The 17,264-nt window shown below is 33.9% G+C and overlaps 1 protein-coding gene across 2 annotated transcripts in view; it reads left to right on the top strand.

Moving 5' to 3' along the window:
- Window positions 1-17,264, top strand: part of EPS15 (epidermal growth factor receptor pathway substrate 15) — a gene marked incomplete at both ends in the record, with an annotated part of 111,790 nt that overhangs the window by 29,686 nt on the left and 64,840 nt on the right. For both annotated transcript variants that reach the window (XM_084243180.1, XM_084243179.1), the window contains 7 exons: window positions 188-229; window positions 3,400-3,489; window positions 4,193-4,240; window positions 6,761-6,856; window positions 8,314-8,379; window positions 9,870-9,995; window positions 12,236-12,295. In XM_084243180.1, coding sequence (XP_084099306.1) covers window positions 188-229; window positions 3,400-3,489; window positions 4,193-4,240; window positions 6,761-6,856; window positions 8,314-8,379; window positions 9,870-9,995; window positions 12,236-12,295 — 528 coding nt within the window. The remainder of the gene's footprint in view (window positions 1-187; window positions 230-3,399; window positions 3,490-4,192; window positions 4,241-6,760; window positions 6,857-8,313; window positions 8,380-9,869; window positions 9,996-12,235; window positions 12,296-17,264) is intronic.

The following is a 17,264-nucleotide window of genomic DNA, read 5'->3' as shown; positions in this document are numbered from 1 at the left end:
GAATGTTAGTAACCATGTAGCAGCTTTTATTTACTTTCCCTCCCCCCAAAAGAAAGAAAAACCAGTTTTTTAAATCAAGTATATTTTAACAATATTGTTTATCTTTGTTTCTCAAATACCTGTTAAATGAATGCAAGTATATCAACTGAATAGTTACTGAATAACATTTAATTTCTATTTGTTTTAGTTATCAAGTGGAAATCCTGTATATGAAAAATACTATAGACAGGTAATGTTTTTGTTTGTCTTCCTAGATTGAACATAAAGTGACATTCAAGTCTTGATTGTATGCATGCAGATTATAGCCAGCTGGATGCATTTGACATGTCTTGTTTTCAATTTCTTATGCTTTAACCTCCTGCTTTGAGTACTTAATGCTTCTAACAAGCTCTAAGAAAAATTAGAGATCGCTAAGTCCATAGCACCTATTTGTCTTAAGTTATCTCAAAAGTCCAGACAACATTAGATATATTTATCCAGTTATAAATATCCAAATTAAGTTGTTAAACAAGTATAAATGGCTTTTATGTTGTTTTTAAGACTTATTAAAGTTCATTTTACCCTTATACAAATATAGAATGAACATGTGTCATGGATTTCATTCAACTCCTTCATTACTGTGAGAACCAGCAAGATTGTAAAAATGAGACTATGTGCTACAGAGATTTATATTCTCTATCAGACAAAATTAATTCTATTGTTTTGGACAAGAATCATTTTCATTATAGTTTTCTATAATTTATCCTCTGTCCTTACAAAATGTATAACAGCCTAGTCAACAGAAAGTTAGTCAAGGACAGTCAGACACCAGAGATCAGCTAAATCTTCTAAGGGTGTAGACAGTCTGATTTCCCATTTCCACACATTGGATCATTTCCCATAACAATCTCCTTACTTGTGCTCATCATGATCACAGGAAAAACCATGCCAATATATTTGGCTGTCTATATAGTTGCACTAAATATTAATGAGCCTTTGTAAGCCTCCTTAAGTTTGACTTGCAATTCTAGATCCATGCACTCACTATTTAAGAACTTCTAAGGCCCAAGAATTAATTTTTGCCCTGAGTATTATTTTAAAGAATTTCATATTGTACATTGTAAAGCTTCTGATATTTTTTCTATTTTGAGACTAAAATCTAAACCTTAGAAATTCTTTCACTGTCAGCACATGAAAATTTGAGTGGATTTATTTCATCTGAGGTTTCCCATGTCTGCTGAGGTCCCTAACCTGCTGATAAGTGACCTGTTTTACTGTGAGACTGGGATCTTAGGAACTAAGTTGCAGGCCATTTTTCTTGGGAGGACATTGGATTCCACATAAAGTCAGTGCTCCTTAATAGCAACTTGTTCTATCTGAATAAAAAAGAATCATTTTTAAATATAACTTTGTTATGCACAATTGATTTATTTAATTATATCACAATTATATTTATTTATATTTATGCACAATTATATTTATTTAATTTATTTAATTATATTTATTTAATGATATAAAGGAGAATAAATTGCTATTGAACCTATGTAATAGCTACATTACCATATAAAGCAAAGACATTCAGTTAAAGGTCTTGTTTTGAATTCTGCATGGTTGGTGAGAATCAAACACTACTGAAAACTGTTTTATTCAGATTATCAACGGAGAGCATACAAAATTGAGGGCTAGAGACAGCCTAAGAAGGACTTTTAAACATATCTGTTTTAGAAAACAGAACATTAAAAAAATACCAATGAAATTCTAAGTAAATAACCATAATTAGATTTTCCTCAGTGATTCATTCACTCTAATGTAGTTAATTATTGTTGCCCTGCATCTTGGGTCAGGAGTGTGCTTTCACAAAATGTATCTATTTCCAGACTGAAGAGAATCCTCGAAATCCTGAGTTAGTTCATAAGTACAGTCTGGAAGTTGTCTAAGTTATGTCAGTTCTGAAGTCTTTACCCAGGTTTTTTTTTTTTTTTTTAATGTTAATAATTCAGAGTACCAGTAAAGTCCTTTCCTTAATGCTCAGACTTTTTTGTTGTTATTGAAAACATGATTCTAGCTGTTAGTTTATGGTAAGCGTCAAAGTACAACAGAAACAGCCTATAGAGATCATGAAAGACAAATGACTGTGTTTATTATAATAACCAAAATACTGGCAGATAGTAAAATTCTTTGGAATACAGTGCATAAGTATTTCATAAGCATTTGATCAGTGTTTTCCCTTAGCACCCTCTATTTACGCTATGCTAGAAGTATGTTTTCCTTTTATCTTTCCTACTCTGTTCAGGGAGTAGGCAATTAAGTAAGGAAATTCTGAAACAAGACCTTTAACTGAATGTCTTTGCTTTATATGGTAATGTAGCTATTACATAGGTTCAATAGCAATTTATTCTCCTTTATATCATTAAATAAATATAATTAAATAAATTAAATAAATATAATTGTGCATAAATATAAATAAATATAATTGTGATATAATTATATGTACTTCCTTGTTACCCCAAATTTGGATTAGGCTATTCTTTTTTTTTTTTTTTTGCTGAGTGCTTGATTTATGCCATGTTCTGGCACTTGAAAGAATTTCTCTCTTGTTTTGTTGCTGGGATTGGCTTGTCTGCAATGCTTTGTATATGTTTACAGCAAACAATCTTTTAACTAAACTAGAAAAACAACTAACTTAGAAATATCTTATATCATTTTACTTTCCTCATGGCTCTTTCAAATTTACTTTTCATTTTTACAAATAGAACTTTACTTTAGGAAATCACTAAGGAAGTGAAAAAAGTGAGAGTCATTATTTTTTTGGACTGTTTTTCTGTTCTTGGTGACCTCATTCTGTCTTAAAGGAAAGTCCTCATCATTTAACATGATGTGTTTCCCTTAATGTGCATTAGGAACTTAACAGTTTTAAAAACAGTTTTATTGTGAATCACTGCTGATACTGCTTTGATTTTTTAAAATTTCAGTATCTAAGAATAAATATTAAAAACAAGTTAATGGTTTAAAGATATTTGAGAAAAGCAGGTAACACATGTAGCTATTACCAGTATTTGTCAAAAGACCATTTGTCTGCTACTTCTTTTCTTCCATTGCCATTTAAGTTTATTGGCATTTAAACAGCATCTATAGAAGACTTGAAGTCAGAAGATATGCTTTAATGTTAGGACTCCACTAATTATCTTTACTTTCTCTAAACATGAGTTACTCATTTCTGTAATGGACATGATAAAAAAACACTTTGCCGATGTTGTCTAGATTGTGCTGTACTCATATGACTGTCCATACTCTCCTTGGCCTTTGTTAGTCAAAGGCTACCTGTTCCTTTCTTGAAAAAGCTAGTTCCCAGTCACAGGCAGGTAAAGATGATACTTTTGTCTTCTCTTGGTTGTCAACTTACAATTTGCATCTTTTCAGGTTGATACCAGCAATACTGGAAGAGTGTTGGCTTCTGATGCTGCTCTTTTCCTGAAAAAATCAGGGCTCCCAGACTTGATACTTGGAAAGGTAGTATTTGTTCATTATCACTAGATTATAATGAATATTCAGTAGTGTAGATGAATTGGGTACAAATTCAGAAAGATACCATCAAGAAGCTTTGACTTAGAACTGAGTCATAGAAGCTGTTACAGTAATAGGCTGGAAGGAATCTCTGGTGCAGTGATTTATTTACTCTCTTGAAAAGTAAGGTGTTTTTTAGATTTTTTGGAAAACAAATTACGGTTTAGTGGAATGAAATGAGGAAGTAATAGTACATTTGGGATTTGTGGGGAGAACAGTACAGACTGGGAACCTTGCCACTCACTCAGAGAGTTATTTCTATCCCTACTTCCTCTTTTATAACTGTTTCTAACTGTGTTTAATATTTGGTGAATAGAATAAGGGATGAAAGACAGGAAAGAACACAAAGAGGTGGAAAGTCCCTCTCCTTGTGAGTCCTTATGCAGGATATTGAATTATGTTCAAAATACTAAAAAAATTAAGTATTTCAACTTGCCCATAAGAAAGAATATCAGCTTAATAAGGATCTAAAGCCAGTGCTCTAGTAGAGAGGGGATTCAGAATAAGAACAAAGGTTTCTTTCCACTTTGATTCTGTGATTCCTAAATCTGACTACCAAAGAGCATGAGGTTACAAATTGCAGGAATTTAATTTAAGGTGATTTTTGTTTAAAATATAGATTGATATTCTTTTTTTCCCTAAATTTCAGATTTGGGATTTAGCTGACACAGATGGCAAAGGTATCCTGAACAAACAAGTAAGATATAGAGATTTATAACAATATTTTTGAGTGATTCTGAATCACAAAACTCAACAGTTTCCTGTATTTTTTCACATCATTATACTGTATACTTTATTTTTCATTGAAGTAACATTGCATTATAATCTTTAAGTTTCTTGTGTATATCATTAAAAATCATATATATGTATATACTACATTAAGTTCACTATTAAAATTCTAATTCTATCTTTCACCATCAAATTTCCTCCTTTTTACTGGATTTTCCTACCCTCCTTCCCTTCTGGTATCCATTAGTTGGTCTTATAGTATAAAAGTTTATTTTTTATTTATTTAGTTCATGTTTGTTTTCTCTATATTGCACATGAGTGAAATTACAGTCTTTGTTTTTATCTAACTTATTTCACAGAGTGTAATAATACCCTCTAGGTTCATCATGTTGCAAATGACAGTTTTTTTAATACTTTTAAACTAAGAATTTTTTTTAACCAGAATTAGGGTTTTGTAAAGGCAAGTGTCATAATAAATCTTCATTGTTATTTCTAGTCAGTAGACATTAATTCCTAAAAGTTAGTGTTAGTTTGGTGACATGGTCTTCCTCGAGTATCTTAATCTCTTTGGGCTGCTATGACAATATACTGCAGACTAGGTGGCTTCTCAACAGCAGAAATATATTACTCACAGTTTTGGAAGCTGGAAGTCTGAAACTGAAGTGTCAGCATGTTAAGGTGAGGGCCCTCTTCCAGCTTTTGGTCTTTCTTGTTGTGTCTTTACATGTCAGAGGTTGGCATGTCCTACATGCCAACCATATTTTATAAGGTGATAGTTCTGTGCAGTAGAGCTTTACCCTGATGGCTTAAGTACCTCTTAAATGCCCTACTTGTAATAATGTCATCTTTGGGAGTTAGGATTTCATAGGAATTTTGTGGCCACACATTCAGACAATAGCATGCAACTTATTTTCTTCATTCAGAGAGACTTTGCTTTTTGTATCTTAATTAAATTTCTTAGGTGTATGTACAGGGATATAAATAAAATTGAATTTTAAGTGTTAAGATGATATTGCTGATTATATTTGAAAGGATGCTCTTGGTTAATCAATTCTGAACAGTTTGCTAGGTCTTATCTGTGACATACGACCCCCCAAATGATTTATAGACCAGAAGTGAACCATAAACCAGAAGTAGACCTGATTCCAAGGAGTAATTGAATCCCTCATAGACTGAGAAGAGAAAGAAGGTTGGAAAACTTATAATACCAGCCTTTAAAGAGTGGAAGAGCATTGACTCCAACAGAAGAGACTTGAAAGTTCAGAGGAGAACTAGGAGTGCTTAATGAAGATACGTTGGTGGAGGGAAAGATTCCAGGAGGACCCGACTGTCCAGGCTGCCAAAAGAATGAGTAGAATGAGACTTTCTTACTAAGTCTTTTGTGTTGTCTTTGGTAGCCAGGAGGTTATTTGTAACAGAGCCTGTAATTTCTCTAGCTAATCATGGGAATTGAAGTCAGATTGCGTAGAAACTTGTGAAGTGAATGAAAAAAAGGGTACATCTTGAAATAACGTATTTTAAAGAAACTTATGAGTGAAGATAAGGAATTTTATCAAGTAGACTCTACGGAACTGTTTTGCCTTAGGCCCAAGACTGGGTTAGGAGTCGGAGCACAAATGGTGTATGTGAGAATAGGAGGTTTGGGAAAAGTAAGGGAAGGTTGATTGCCTCAGCAACTGTACCAGAGTGTTGACAAGTTGCAAGTAATTATAACTGGAGTAAAGGCTTTTGTTTTGTCTAGTCTGGACCTGACTTTAACGCAAAACAGCTGAAAATCAATTGCTTAAGCTTCTTGCATTTGTATGTTAAGTTTTAAACAGAGACTTCAAATGCCAAAAATCCAAGGACCTTTGGGAGAGATTTCCAAATATTTTGAAGTTAAATGGTTATGTAATTATTTTAGATACTGCAGTTATTCTCTGTAGCTTTTCTGGAAGGCAGTGATTGAGTCACTTGAATGATATAATTTATAATTTTATATCAGAGAAGACTTTTTTCAGATTATGTCTTCTCACTTAAATGTAAAAAGCATTTTTAACATTATTAGATACTTTTTTTTTTTTTTTGTGGGACCCTCACCGGTGGCCAGGGAACGAACTGGCACTGCAGAGGCTGTGGGCAGCCTCGCAGCCCAGCGCTCAACAACTGTGCCACCAGGGGAGGCCCATTATTATTAGATACTTTTGAAGCATGCTCACCTTATATAATTTGCACTATCTATATAGAACATAATTTATTTAAATATATTTCCATTTATAATTTTTTTGCTGTGTTTAGTGTTAGGAACACCTTTGTATTTGGATCTCTTCTCAATTTTAAAGCAAGTGTGTTTCAAGCAGGTGTGCTTTCATATTTGTTGTTCATAAAAACCTCATAGTAATTGTGAGCTTTGTATTTTCAGATTTTATATATGTATATGCATGGATGGGTGGATGGATGCATGGATGGATGAATAATGCTGATGATACTAATTACTTTTCTTTCTCAGGAATTCTTTGTTGCTCTGCGCCTTGTGGCATGTGCCCAGAATGGCTTGGAGGTTTCACTGAATAGCTTGAACCTGGCTGTTCCTCCACCAAGATTTGTAAGAAATGTTTTTTTAATTTAAATTGTATTTAATTTAAAAGTGATAGCACATGATTTGAAAATTAAAATTACTATTTTAAAAAATCGCCTCTCCTATCACTCAGCTTCTTGATTTTCTTTCTTAATGGTTACTGCTATTATTAGTTGCTTGTATATCATTGAATTTCTAGATGTATGTATAAAGAAATGTACATACACATTTCCTTATTTTTTGTTAATTATAGCATACATGACACATGATTTTATTTTTTATAATTTAATTTGCTTTAGAGATCTATATAAAACGTTACATAAAAACTTACTTTATTTTTTTATAGCTGCATAGCATTGCCTATCTATTTACCAAAATTTAACTCTATTTAATAGCTTTTAGCTTGTTTCTAATATTTTATTTTAAAATAATGCTGCATTGAATAACTTTGAGCATATGTCCTATAGCTTGTGCAAAACTATACATAATTTCTCAGAAGTAGGATTGCTGTTTCAAAAGTTTCTGCATTTGTAATTTTTACATATATAATAACTTGTCTTCTGTAACAATCCCACCAGCAATTGGTTGAGTGCATTTTTGTTAACATACTATATTCACGCTTTTTGATCCTTATCAATTTAATAGGTGACAGACAAATGGAGTGTAAGTGTAGTTTTAATTTGTTTTGCGGCATGAGGTTGGGTAGTTTCTCATGTTTATGACATCTACATTGCCTTTATGTTACCTAACTATTTAAAATTTTTTTCAAATATATTCACCTGACTCTGCAAGCAGATAACCATAATAACTTAGACATGCAATTAATAGCTATCATACACTTGTAACAGAAAAGTTGGGTCTTGTTATAGCTTAATTTCCTTAAATATTGTTGAGAATAAATTATCAGCTAACAGGGCCCTATATATTTTTGTTATATTCAGATATCTTTTTTTTTTAAAGATTTATTTATTTATGCATATAAGAACTGGGGTGTAAGCCAGAGGTACAGGGTGTGGGAGGATTTACCTGAGACAGTGGGAAGCAGAACAGGCAGATCTATTGAAATACACTGCAGAGGGGAGCAGCGGATGAGGCAGGAGAGGTCTGCTGTGCTATGTGTTGCTCTCTGGCCAACCGGGATCAAACTCATGCTGCAGTGGCTGGCGATAGCTTGACAGAGCTGTCTTTAACCCCTGCACCATGAGGAAGGCCCTGTATTCAGATATCTTTATCTTGTAATAGAACTTCTATAATACTTACATGTTATAGTTAATCTACAGTCTTTTATGCAGGTAACAGCACAGGTATTCTGTTTTATTTGTCCTAAGACTTAGGTCTAGTAGGGTTAATGTCAAATAGTTAATGTATATTCTGTATGCATTAAGTGTCAGTGTTTAGTGTGAATGTATTTAAATCCAAAATCACTTTTTCTTCTTGCTTATTAACGTGAAGATTTCCTTCGTGTACACTACTTTCCTTTTTAGCATGATACCAGTAGTCCTTTGCTTATCAGTGGAACCTCTGCGGCTGAGCTCCCGTGGGCTGTTAAAGTAAGTAAAATTTGTAAGTCTTTTTTCTTTGTCCCTACTTTGCTTGCTGTCCTCATAACCCTCTCTCCTTACTTCTAAAATTTATTGAATCTGCATTAGATTTTCATTTATTACTGTTCAAGGACAGTAGAGAAAATACTGGTAATAGAAATCATGTTTGAAAATTCTGGGTAGCTAGATATACTTTTTTTTTTTAAGATTTATTTATTTTTGGGTAGAAGAACTGGGGTGTAGGCCAGAGGTCCCCTGGCTGGGGATAAAGCTCCTGCTGTAGTAGCTGGCTGTAGCTTGATAGCTGAGACCTTAACCACTGCACCACCATGGAGGCCCCACTAGATATACTCTTTATAGCTGTATACCAAGCAATTCCTTACAAAATTTTTTCCCTGAAATAGGTGTTTTCCATTACAGTTACTTAGAGATGTCTCACTGGTTATAGATGACAGATTTTAAAAATAATATTCTAATATAGCAGACCAGATTACCTTTAATAAAGGTCTGCAATATATTAGAATCCATTTTGGTTTATATGGCTATATATACTTGTGTGCTGTTAACTAATTCTTTTCTTTAAAAAATTTATGACAGACACATTGTGATTTTTTTTAAAGATTTATTTATTTATTTATTTATTTATTTATTTATTTATTTATTTATTTTTATGCAAGAGCTGGGGTACAGGCCAGAAGCGTGGGAGGGTGAGAGGATTCACCAGAGACAGAGCGGGGAGCAGAACACGCAGATGACCAAAATACACTGCTGAGTGGAGCGGTGGGCGCAAAGGAGGTGCCATGTGGGACTCTCCCTGGCTGGCCGGGGATTGAATCCGCGCTGCAGAGGCTGTGGATAGCTTCACAGCGCTGCGCTCAACCTGCTGAGTCACTAGGGAAGCCCCATGTTAACTAATTCTTAAAAGTGTAAGAATTGGACCTTGATTGGAAAAATCATGAACAGTAGCGGTTTTCTTTTTTAATGTTATATAACTTTCCAGGATTTTTAGGAAAGTGTGATGTTATTGTTAAAAGGATTTGCTTTGGGAAAACTGGGAGAAACTTGATGTTTATTTCTATGGCAGTGGTTTTCTTTTTAAAATTTGAGTTTGAAATGTAACTAATATCATAGAAAGTTGTAGAATATTACTAACTAGTTGTATATGCTTATAAAATTTACTTCCTATCTGGATCTGTTTAAGTGAGAGGACTAGACTAGATGCTCTCCTAAAACCTTGCTATCACTGAAATATTTTGATTCTAACCTAAAAATAGAAGAGCAAAGATAGTATTTCAGCCATGAAAGGAATGGAGGGATACTGACTCTTGAGTGGAGTTACTTTCAAATTATTATTTACTGTTACATATTTTCATGAAAGTGAAAATTGTTTTTTAAATGATAATTTAAAAATTGTTGTTATTCTTTGAGGACTTAATTTTTATAACTGCAGTTAAATCTTTTCACCATTATTTAACTTGTGATCTTTTTTAAATTTATAGTCTGAAGATAAGGCCAAATATGATGCAATTTTTGATAGTTTAAGTCCAGTGAATGGATTTCTGTCCGGTGACAAAGTGAAACCAGTATTGCTCAACTCAAAGTTACCTGTGGATATCCTTGGAAGAGTAAGAATTTTTTTTTACAGAATCTTTACAGAATTTTTTTATTCTTATTTAATATATAAAATTATTGCTAATTAATTCCTGTTTTTGGTGATTCACTTATAAATATGAATGTGTGAAATTAGCTGTGGATGTCTAAGCCCCTTAAGTAAAGTAGTAGGTCACGTTTGCTTTGTGCTGTACACTGTCCTCCCAATTCCTTGACTTAATTTCTGGAGACCCATGTCTGTATCATGTGACTTCATATGGAATCATTTCATCTCATTGAATCATAAATTTTGTTTTCTAATTAGAACTTCCTGTCTTCCTAGATAGTTTTCTTAGATATTTGCAAGGCTAATTATTTGACTTCATTAAGATCTTTAAGTCTCAAAATACTTTACTTTCCCCATCTTTTGAATTTACTTTTTTCCTTATCCAACTTGAATTTTGTTTTGGTCCACAATATCTTGTCCTTATTCTTAACTCCCTTTGACATCTTATTCTAACCTCCTGCCTGGTGAGAATCCAATTTTGCATGAAGCTAATTATCTGCCTTGTCTGTGGTTGCATATGGACTACTGAAAAAGTCTAGTAAGATTGGTATCATCATCATTTCATCATCACCCGTTTTATTTAGGCTCCCCCTACTGCCAGCCACTCTTGTCCTATTCCCATAGTGATTTCTCTCTGCCACTCTTCATGTTTCAAATTTTGTCTACATCAGACCTCCAACTCTTTCTTTAATCCCTTGCTTAGTGTACATAGGTTCAAATACTGGCTACACCATTTCGTAGTTGTGTGACTCTGGGCAAATCATTAGAAAACCATATCTCAATTTTCTAATCTTTAAAAGGAGCATAATTCCCAGTTCATAGCGTTATAAGGACTAAAGCGATAAAGTGTGAAGCATTTATCATAATGTTATATACTCATTGAACTCCAGCTCCCATGATGGTGATATTAACTACTACTACTACACCACCAATAGTAGAACTACTGGATCAGTGTTGGGTGGGTTACATACTCAGTAATTTTTATTTAAAAGCCACTTTTTAAAAAAAATTGAAGCAACATTGGTTTAAATTGTTTTTTGTGTTTTAGAAGTATAAGTTCTCCCCCTTCAGGTGCTTTTACCATATGGCATTTTCCATCACCAAAACACGCATGTCCCCCACCATTGTCCACTGTGCTCCCTCCCACTTGTTCCCACCACTCTCCTTCCCCCTCTGATAGCCTCAGTTCTATAGTTGGCTTTCTATGGTTAGTTTTTAGTTTGACTTTATCTGACCCTTTGTTTGGTTTTCTGTATTCCACATATTCATGACATCAGTAGTTGTCTTTCTCCTGACTTATTTAGCATAAAAAGCCACTTTCTATTATTGTTTTTCCACTAACCATTTCTCTACTGTGTGGTCAATGTGTGATTTCAAAACTATAAATATATGTGTTTAAAACTAACCCTCTTAGTAGCTTCCTCTTGCATTTAGAATAAAACTCATATTCCTTTCAAGGCATTTTCTCTCCAGTTTTATCTCTTATCAGTATACTTTCTTTTCCTGCCCAAATAAAATTTTATTGAATTACTTAAATATCTTCTTTTTGAGCATTTAACATAGTTTTATAGCTGGTTTAAGTTATGGAATCTACTTTAGGTTGAGATAAACTCTTCCAGGATCTTTTAGATTTTATTTTTTCTTAGTAAGTCCTGCACATTAGCTGGTTAATGATTGATAAAACAATATTAATCAGATATTTCTTTTATGTGATTAGAGTTTCTAGTGTAGGAAAAACAATGATGGATTTAATTAGAAGTCTTCACATTGAAAATTGATTTTGTTTCATAATAGTTGCATGATCCTAGATAAGTCATGTAGCCTAATTTCCGAAATAGATTTAATAGTACCTTATGGAGTTGTTGCACAGATTAACTGAGACGATGTTTTTAGAAACCATTGTAGTTTTTTACGAGTACTGTGTACATAGTTATTTTAATATTTGAAAGGAACAGTGTATCTTATTTAAAAATTTTAAGGGAATTTCCATTTAAAAAATATTTGGTATTAAGAATTATTGTTTATTTTTAGTATTGTTAATATAGCATATATTATAATTGTGATATAATAAAATGATTATCATCATTGAAACTTCTCAGAGAAATAGATATTACATTACACTGTTTAGGTGAAATTTTCCCTCTCACTTATGTTTTTGGTGTTTATAAGTACACATGAAATGAAAGGGCATTAATTTTTATTTTTAAGGTTTGGGAGTTGAGTGATATTGACCATGATGGAATGCTTGACAGAGATGAGTTTGCAGTTGTAAGTATCTTAATGCTCTTAAGATCTTAACTATCTTCATGATTTTCTCAAGTGAACATTTCCCATTTTAGTTCATCCTTAGAGGAAAATTATTTCCCTAGTGTTATTGGTATGAACATTTTACCTAGAATTAATAGGTCATCAGTAAATATTTTTGAATAAGTATATAATAGAAAAGTGTGTTTTGTCATCTTCATTTTCTTTTTTAAAGATTTATGTGTTTATGTATACAAGAACTGGGGTGTAGGCCAGAGGTGCAGGGGGTGAGAAGATTCACCGGAGACAAAGTGGTGAACAGAACAGACAGATCTACTGAAATACATTGCTGAGAGGAGCAGTCAGCAAGACAGATGTCTGCTGCTGCCATGTGGGTCACCTCCCTGACTGGGGATCAAACTCATGCTGCAGTGGCTAGCTTCATAGTGCTGTGCCTTAACCCCTTGCACCATCAGGAAGGCCCCCATCTTCATTTTATTTGACTTTAACATACGCTGAGAATAATTTTACTTCAAACATACCCCCAGATTTTCACATTACTTCATTGAAGGAAAGCATGAATAACACTTTTATTTCACTTCATTTATGAGGACAGAGAATGTTGTTATATTTCATCTGAAGTCACATTATCCTTAATAACTGGATAGTTAATTCTAATGAGAGTTTAGGGCCTCCCCGGTGGCGCAGCGGTTGAGCGCTGGGTTGCAAAGCTGCCGGCGACCTCTGCGGCGCCGGTTCGATCCCCGGCTGCTCCCCGGCCACCGGAGGAGGGTCCCACATGGCGCACAGACCTCTCCTGCCGCCCGCTGCTCCCCTCAGCAGTGTGCTTCGGTCCTTCTGCCTGCTCTGCTCCCCGCTCTGGCTCTGGTGAATTCTCTCACCCTCCCGCGCTTCTGACTGTACCCAGTGCATGTATAAACAAAACGAACGAACAAACAAACAAACAAATAAATAAAAACATGCCTCTATTAAAAAAAAATAATAATTCAATTCCAAAGAACACCTGCACCCCTATGTTTATAGCAGCACTGTTTACAATAGCTAAGCTTTGGAAACAACCCAAATGCCCAAAAATAGATGACTGGATCAAGAAGATGTGGTACATATATACCATGGAATATTACTCAGCATTCAAAAAAGATAAACACATGCAATTTGCTGCAACATGGATGGCGCTGGAAGGGATCATGCTCAGCGAAATAAGCCAAAAAGAAAAAGAAAAATACCGGATGGTCTCACTCATAGCAGGAATCTAGAAAACTTAAATAAGGGACCAGGAAAATGAATAACTATAAGAAAGTGAAAATCAAAATCAACAAAAAACTATGAACCAGAGACACTTTTAGGGGGGCGGGGGCGGGAGGGGAGGGATTGGGGTCAGAATGGGGGGCTGCAATTGTATGGGGAATATAACAATAAAATTTATAAAAAAAAATAATAATAATTCTAATGAGAGTTTAATTCATTTTTTCCTTAAAGGTTAGATAAAACTCTGCTGTGACCTCATAATGATAAATCTTTAATATCCCTGTTAAAATCTAATTTGGAAATTAGTCTCTACTCATTTAGTTTTGCTATTTTATTTTCTTTGACTTTCTAACTTGTTGCCACAGATTTCATTATTCTTTTCATGTCTTCTGGATTTGTGGTTGTGCTCCTTTTTCATAACAAATTTAAAGTGTTTTTGCTCCCTTTTATTTTTTGTTTAATTGGATTTTATCTAGCTGTTGACTTCTTGAAAGAGCCATGTTTTGAATTTACTTGTCCTTTTTGTTATATTTTGACTTTTTGTTTCATTCTTCTTCCGTTTTTGTTTTAATTCCTTTTTCCTTTTCTTTCGGTTTACTTTTCTTTTTACTTCTGAAGATAATATTAAGTTCCTTTTTTTCAAAAATCATCTTTAATATTGAAAGTGTTTAAAGGGCATATTTTCACTTGAACACTAGTTTAGCTGGATTCCATAAATATTGGTACAAAGTAATCTTTTTAGGTAATTTTTAGTTTTCTTTGATCATCTGTTTAGAAATATGTTTCCTAATTTCAAAGAAGTTAAATTTGCTTGTTTTTGTTATTCTTGTATATACTTTTAGCTTGATGGAATTATAATTAGGGAATTTGATCTTTAAAATTTCTATTTAAAAACATTTGTGAAGGTTTTCTTTTTTACTGAGTTCTTTTTTTTTTTTTTTAAATTTATTTAATCCGCACATCATTGTTCATTTTTATACAGTACTTAGTTTCTCCCCTCAGGTATAGTCCCCATAGTACTCCCAACACCATAGCCAGGTTGCTCTTCCCTCCCTTGTTTTGACCCTTCTCTTCCTTTCCCGCTGTGTGCCTCAGATCTCTGGTTAGTTTGCAAGTTTTGTCTTTTTCCTGACCCTTTTTGTCATGTTACCTAGTTCTTGACCTGTTTTAGCCTACATTCCCTGTTAACATTTCTGTTTAGAAAATATTAGAACTCTGGTCCCTCATAGTGGCACAAGGACTATCACCAGCTACTGCAGCACAAGTTTGATCCCCGGCCAGGGAGCTACCCACATGGCGCAGCAAACCTCTCCTGACTTGCCCATTGCTCCCCTTAGCAGTGTATTTCAGTCAATCTGCCTGTTCTGTTCCCCACTATGTCTCTGGTGAATCCTCTGACCTCCCACAACTCTGGCCTGTACCCCAATTTTTGTATGTATAAATCTTAAAAAAAAAAAGAATATTGGGACAAAACATTGGCATTGGTAAGCTGTATTGAGAAATATTTCTTCCCTCATAAAACAAATGAAAAATTTCAAAGTAGCATTTATTTTAACATAGAATGGATGGAGAGTGGTATTATCCTCACATAATAAACAGTAGTATATGTGAAGGTAAGCAAATATATATAGTTATATGTCCAAAAGCCTTTTCCTAGGCTACTTCTTTTTTTTTAAATATAAATATTTATTAAAAGAAGAATTTAAGAATAAGTAACATTGTTACTTATTTGTTCTTTGGTGATTACCAGAGAAAAAGGATATTGGAAATACATCTTACTGAGTTTTACTTCTGACTCATTTACCTTAATAGAAAGTTTCTGACATGGCATTTGAGGGGACTTTTTAAAAAAAGATTTTTTTTTTTTAATTTATGCATACAAGAATTATAGTGTATGCTAGAGGTGTAGGGGGGTGAGGGCATTCACCGGAGACAGAGTGGGGAGCAGAACAGACAGATCTACTGAAATACACTAATGAGGGTAGTAGCAAGTGAGATGGGAGGTCTGCTGAACCATGTGGATTAACTCCTTGGCTGGGGATCTAACTTGATGCTGCAGTGGCTGGTGATAGCTTGATAGTGTTAGCCACCAGGGAGGCCATGAGGGGACATTTTGCAAAAGGGACAACTTTTCCTTTCTGGTATCAATTTGAAAATTCAAGATGTATGTAAAATTATGGTTCTGCTATTGAACTGAGGGAAGTGACTAATAATTGTTCTCTAAACATGTTTTCCCATAAGCAACATGAACATTACTGTAGAATTTATTAAAAATGCAAATTCTAACTAAAACAGAGGATTGTAGTAGGGTGATTTAAAAATCTTGTGTTTTATCGAGCTTTTCAGGTGATTGTAATGACCACTGAAATTTCTTTCTATGCTTTTTAAAATGTTCCCTTTTTAAAAAGCGTAGAGAATGCAAAGAAAGTGAGGAGCACTGTTAATGGCATCAGTAAAACTAAATTTCCTCTTTCCTTACTATCTCTGAGTAAGTTTAAGTTTTTCCATGCTTTTTCCTGAAATAAAAACAGATATTCTAAATTCTTCTTAGTTAAGTGTCGATAACTGTAAATACATTTACTACTATATTGCAGTTCAAAAAACTAGTTGGAATCCGTGTGTGTGTGTGTGTGTGTGTGTGTGTGTGTGTGTGTGTGTTTGGTTTAGTTGCTGTGCTGTGTTTGTTTCTGTGGCAGTCTTTGACTAGGATAAAGTACAAAATCACAATAAAGAAAACAAAATCACAATCCAGAGATATATTGTTTACTCTGTTTTATTTGATAGGAAAAAAATTTGGCTTCAGTTTTGTCAGGCAAACAATTTTCAAGGCAACATGAAATTAAAATTTTTTTTTAACTTTCAAAAAACGTGTTGTCTATTCTCAGCAGATGGCTAACAATGCTTTTTTGCTTCTAGTGTCTACTCTTCCAGGAAATGACTCCCATCTGTAGCAAGAGTAGTGCTGACCTTTAATGCGCATGTTAATCACTTCTCTCTGTTCAGTGCCAGTCTAGTAATATTACATATATTATGAATTTGGTTGCAAGTATGTGCTAGCCAGATTGTTTTCTTTGGAATTCAAGTTTTGGAGGTAGTTTTTCTGAAACTTCAATTTAATTCTTTAGGTCAACTAGTTAATGGGGACAGGAATATTCTTGGTATGGGTCAAATGGTTAAAGGCTGTCCCAGGACAAACATCATCAAATCAACTGGGAACTTGCTAGAAAAGCACATTCTTGGACTCAACCCCAGACTTACTGATTCTAGAATTATTGGAGTGGAGTCCAGAAATCTGTCCTTTAACAAGCTACCTGGGTAGTTTTGATGCCTGCTATAATTTGGGTACCAGTGGGTTAAAGATTTTATTGCTTGTAGAGGAGAACATGTTATTGTAAAATTATCTGTTATGATCCTACCTGGAAAAAACAAGAGCATGGTTGCCAGAAGATCTTGGTTTGAACCCTATCCTAGAAGTTAAGGACTATCATTTTTTAAGCAATATATTCGGTAAGTTACTTAGGACCTCTGAGCCTTTGTTTCTTCATTTGTAAAATATAAGTAATCACAGAAATCGTAACTCAGCATTGTTGTATTAGGTGCTCAATAAATATTGATTGGAAAGTCATATGATACTTAGAATTAATAGTAAATTTTCTTTTGGAGAGAATTGTAATTTTCAATGGAAGGAAACAATTAAGAAGAAATATACAATCTTCCCCCTAAC

The sequence above is a fragment of the Talpa europaea genome, assembly GCF_964194135.1.
Source record: "Talpa europaea genome assembly, chromosome: 9".
In the NCBI taxonomy this organism is placed as follows: domain Eukaryota; kingdom Metazoa; phylum Chordata; class Mammalia; order Eulipotyphla; family Talpidae; genus Talpa; species Talpa europaea.
This window is presented reverse-complemented; position numbering and strand designations above follow the sequence as displayed.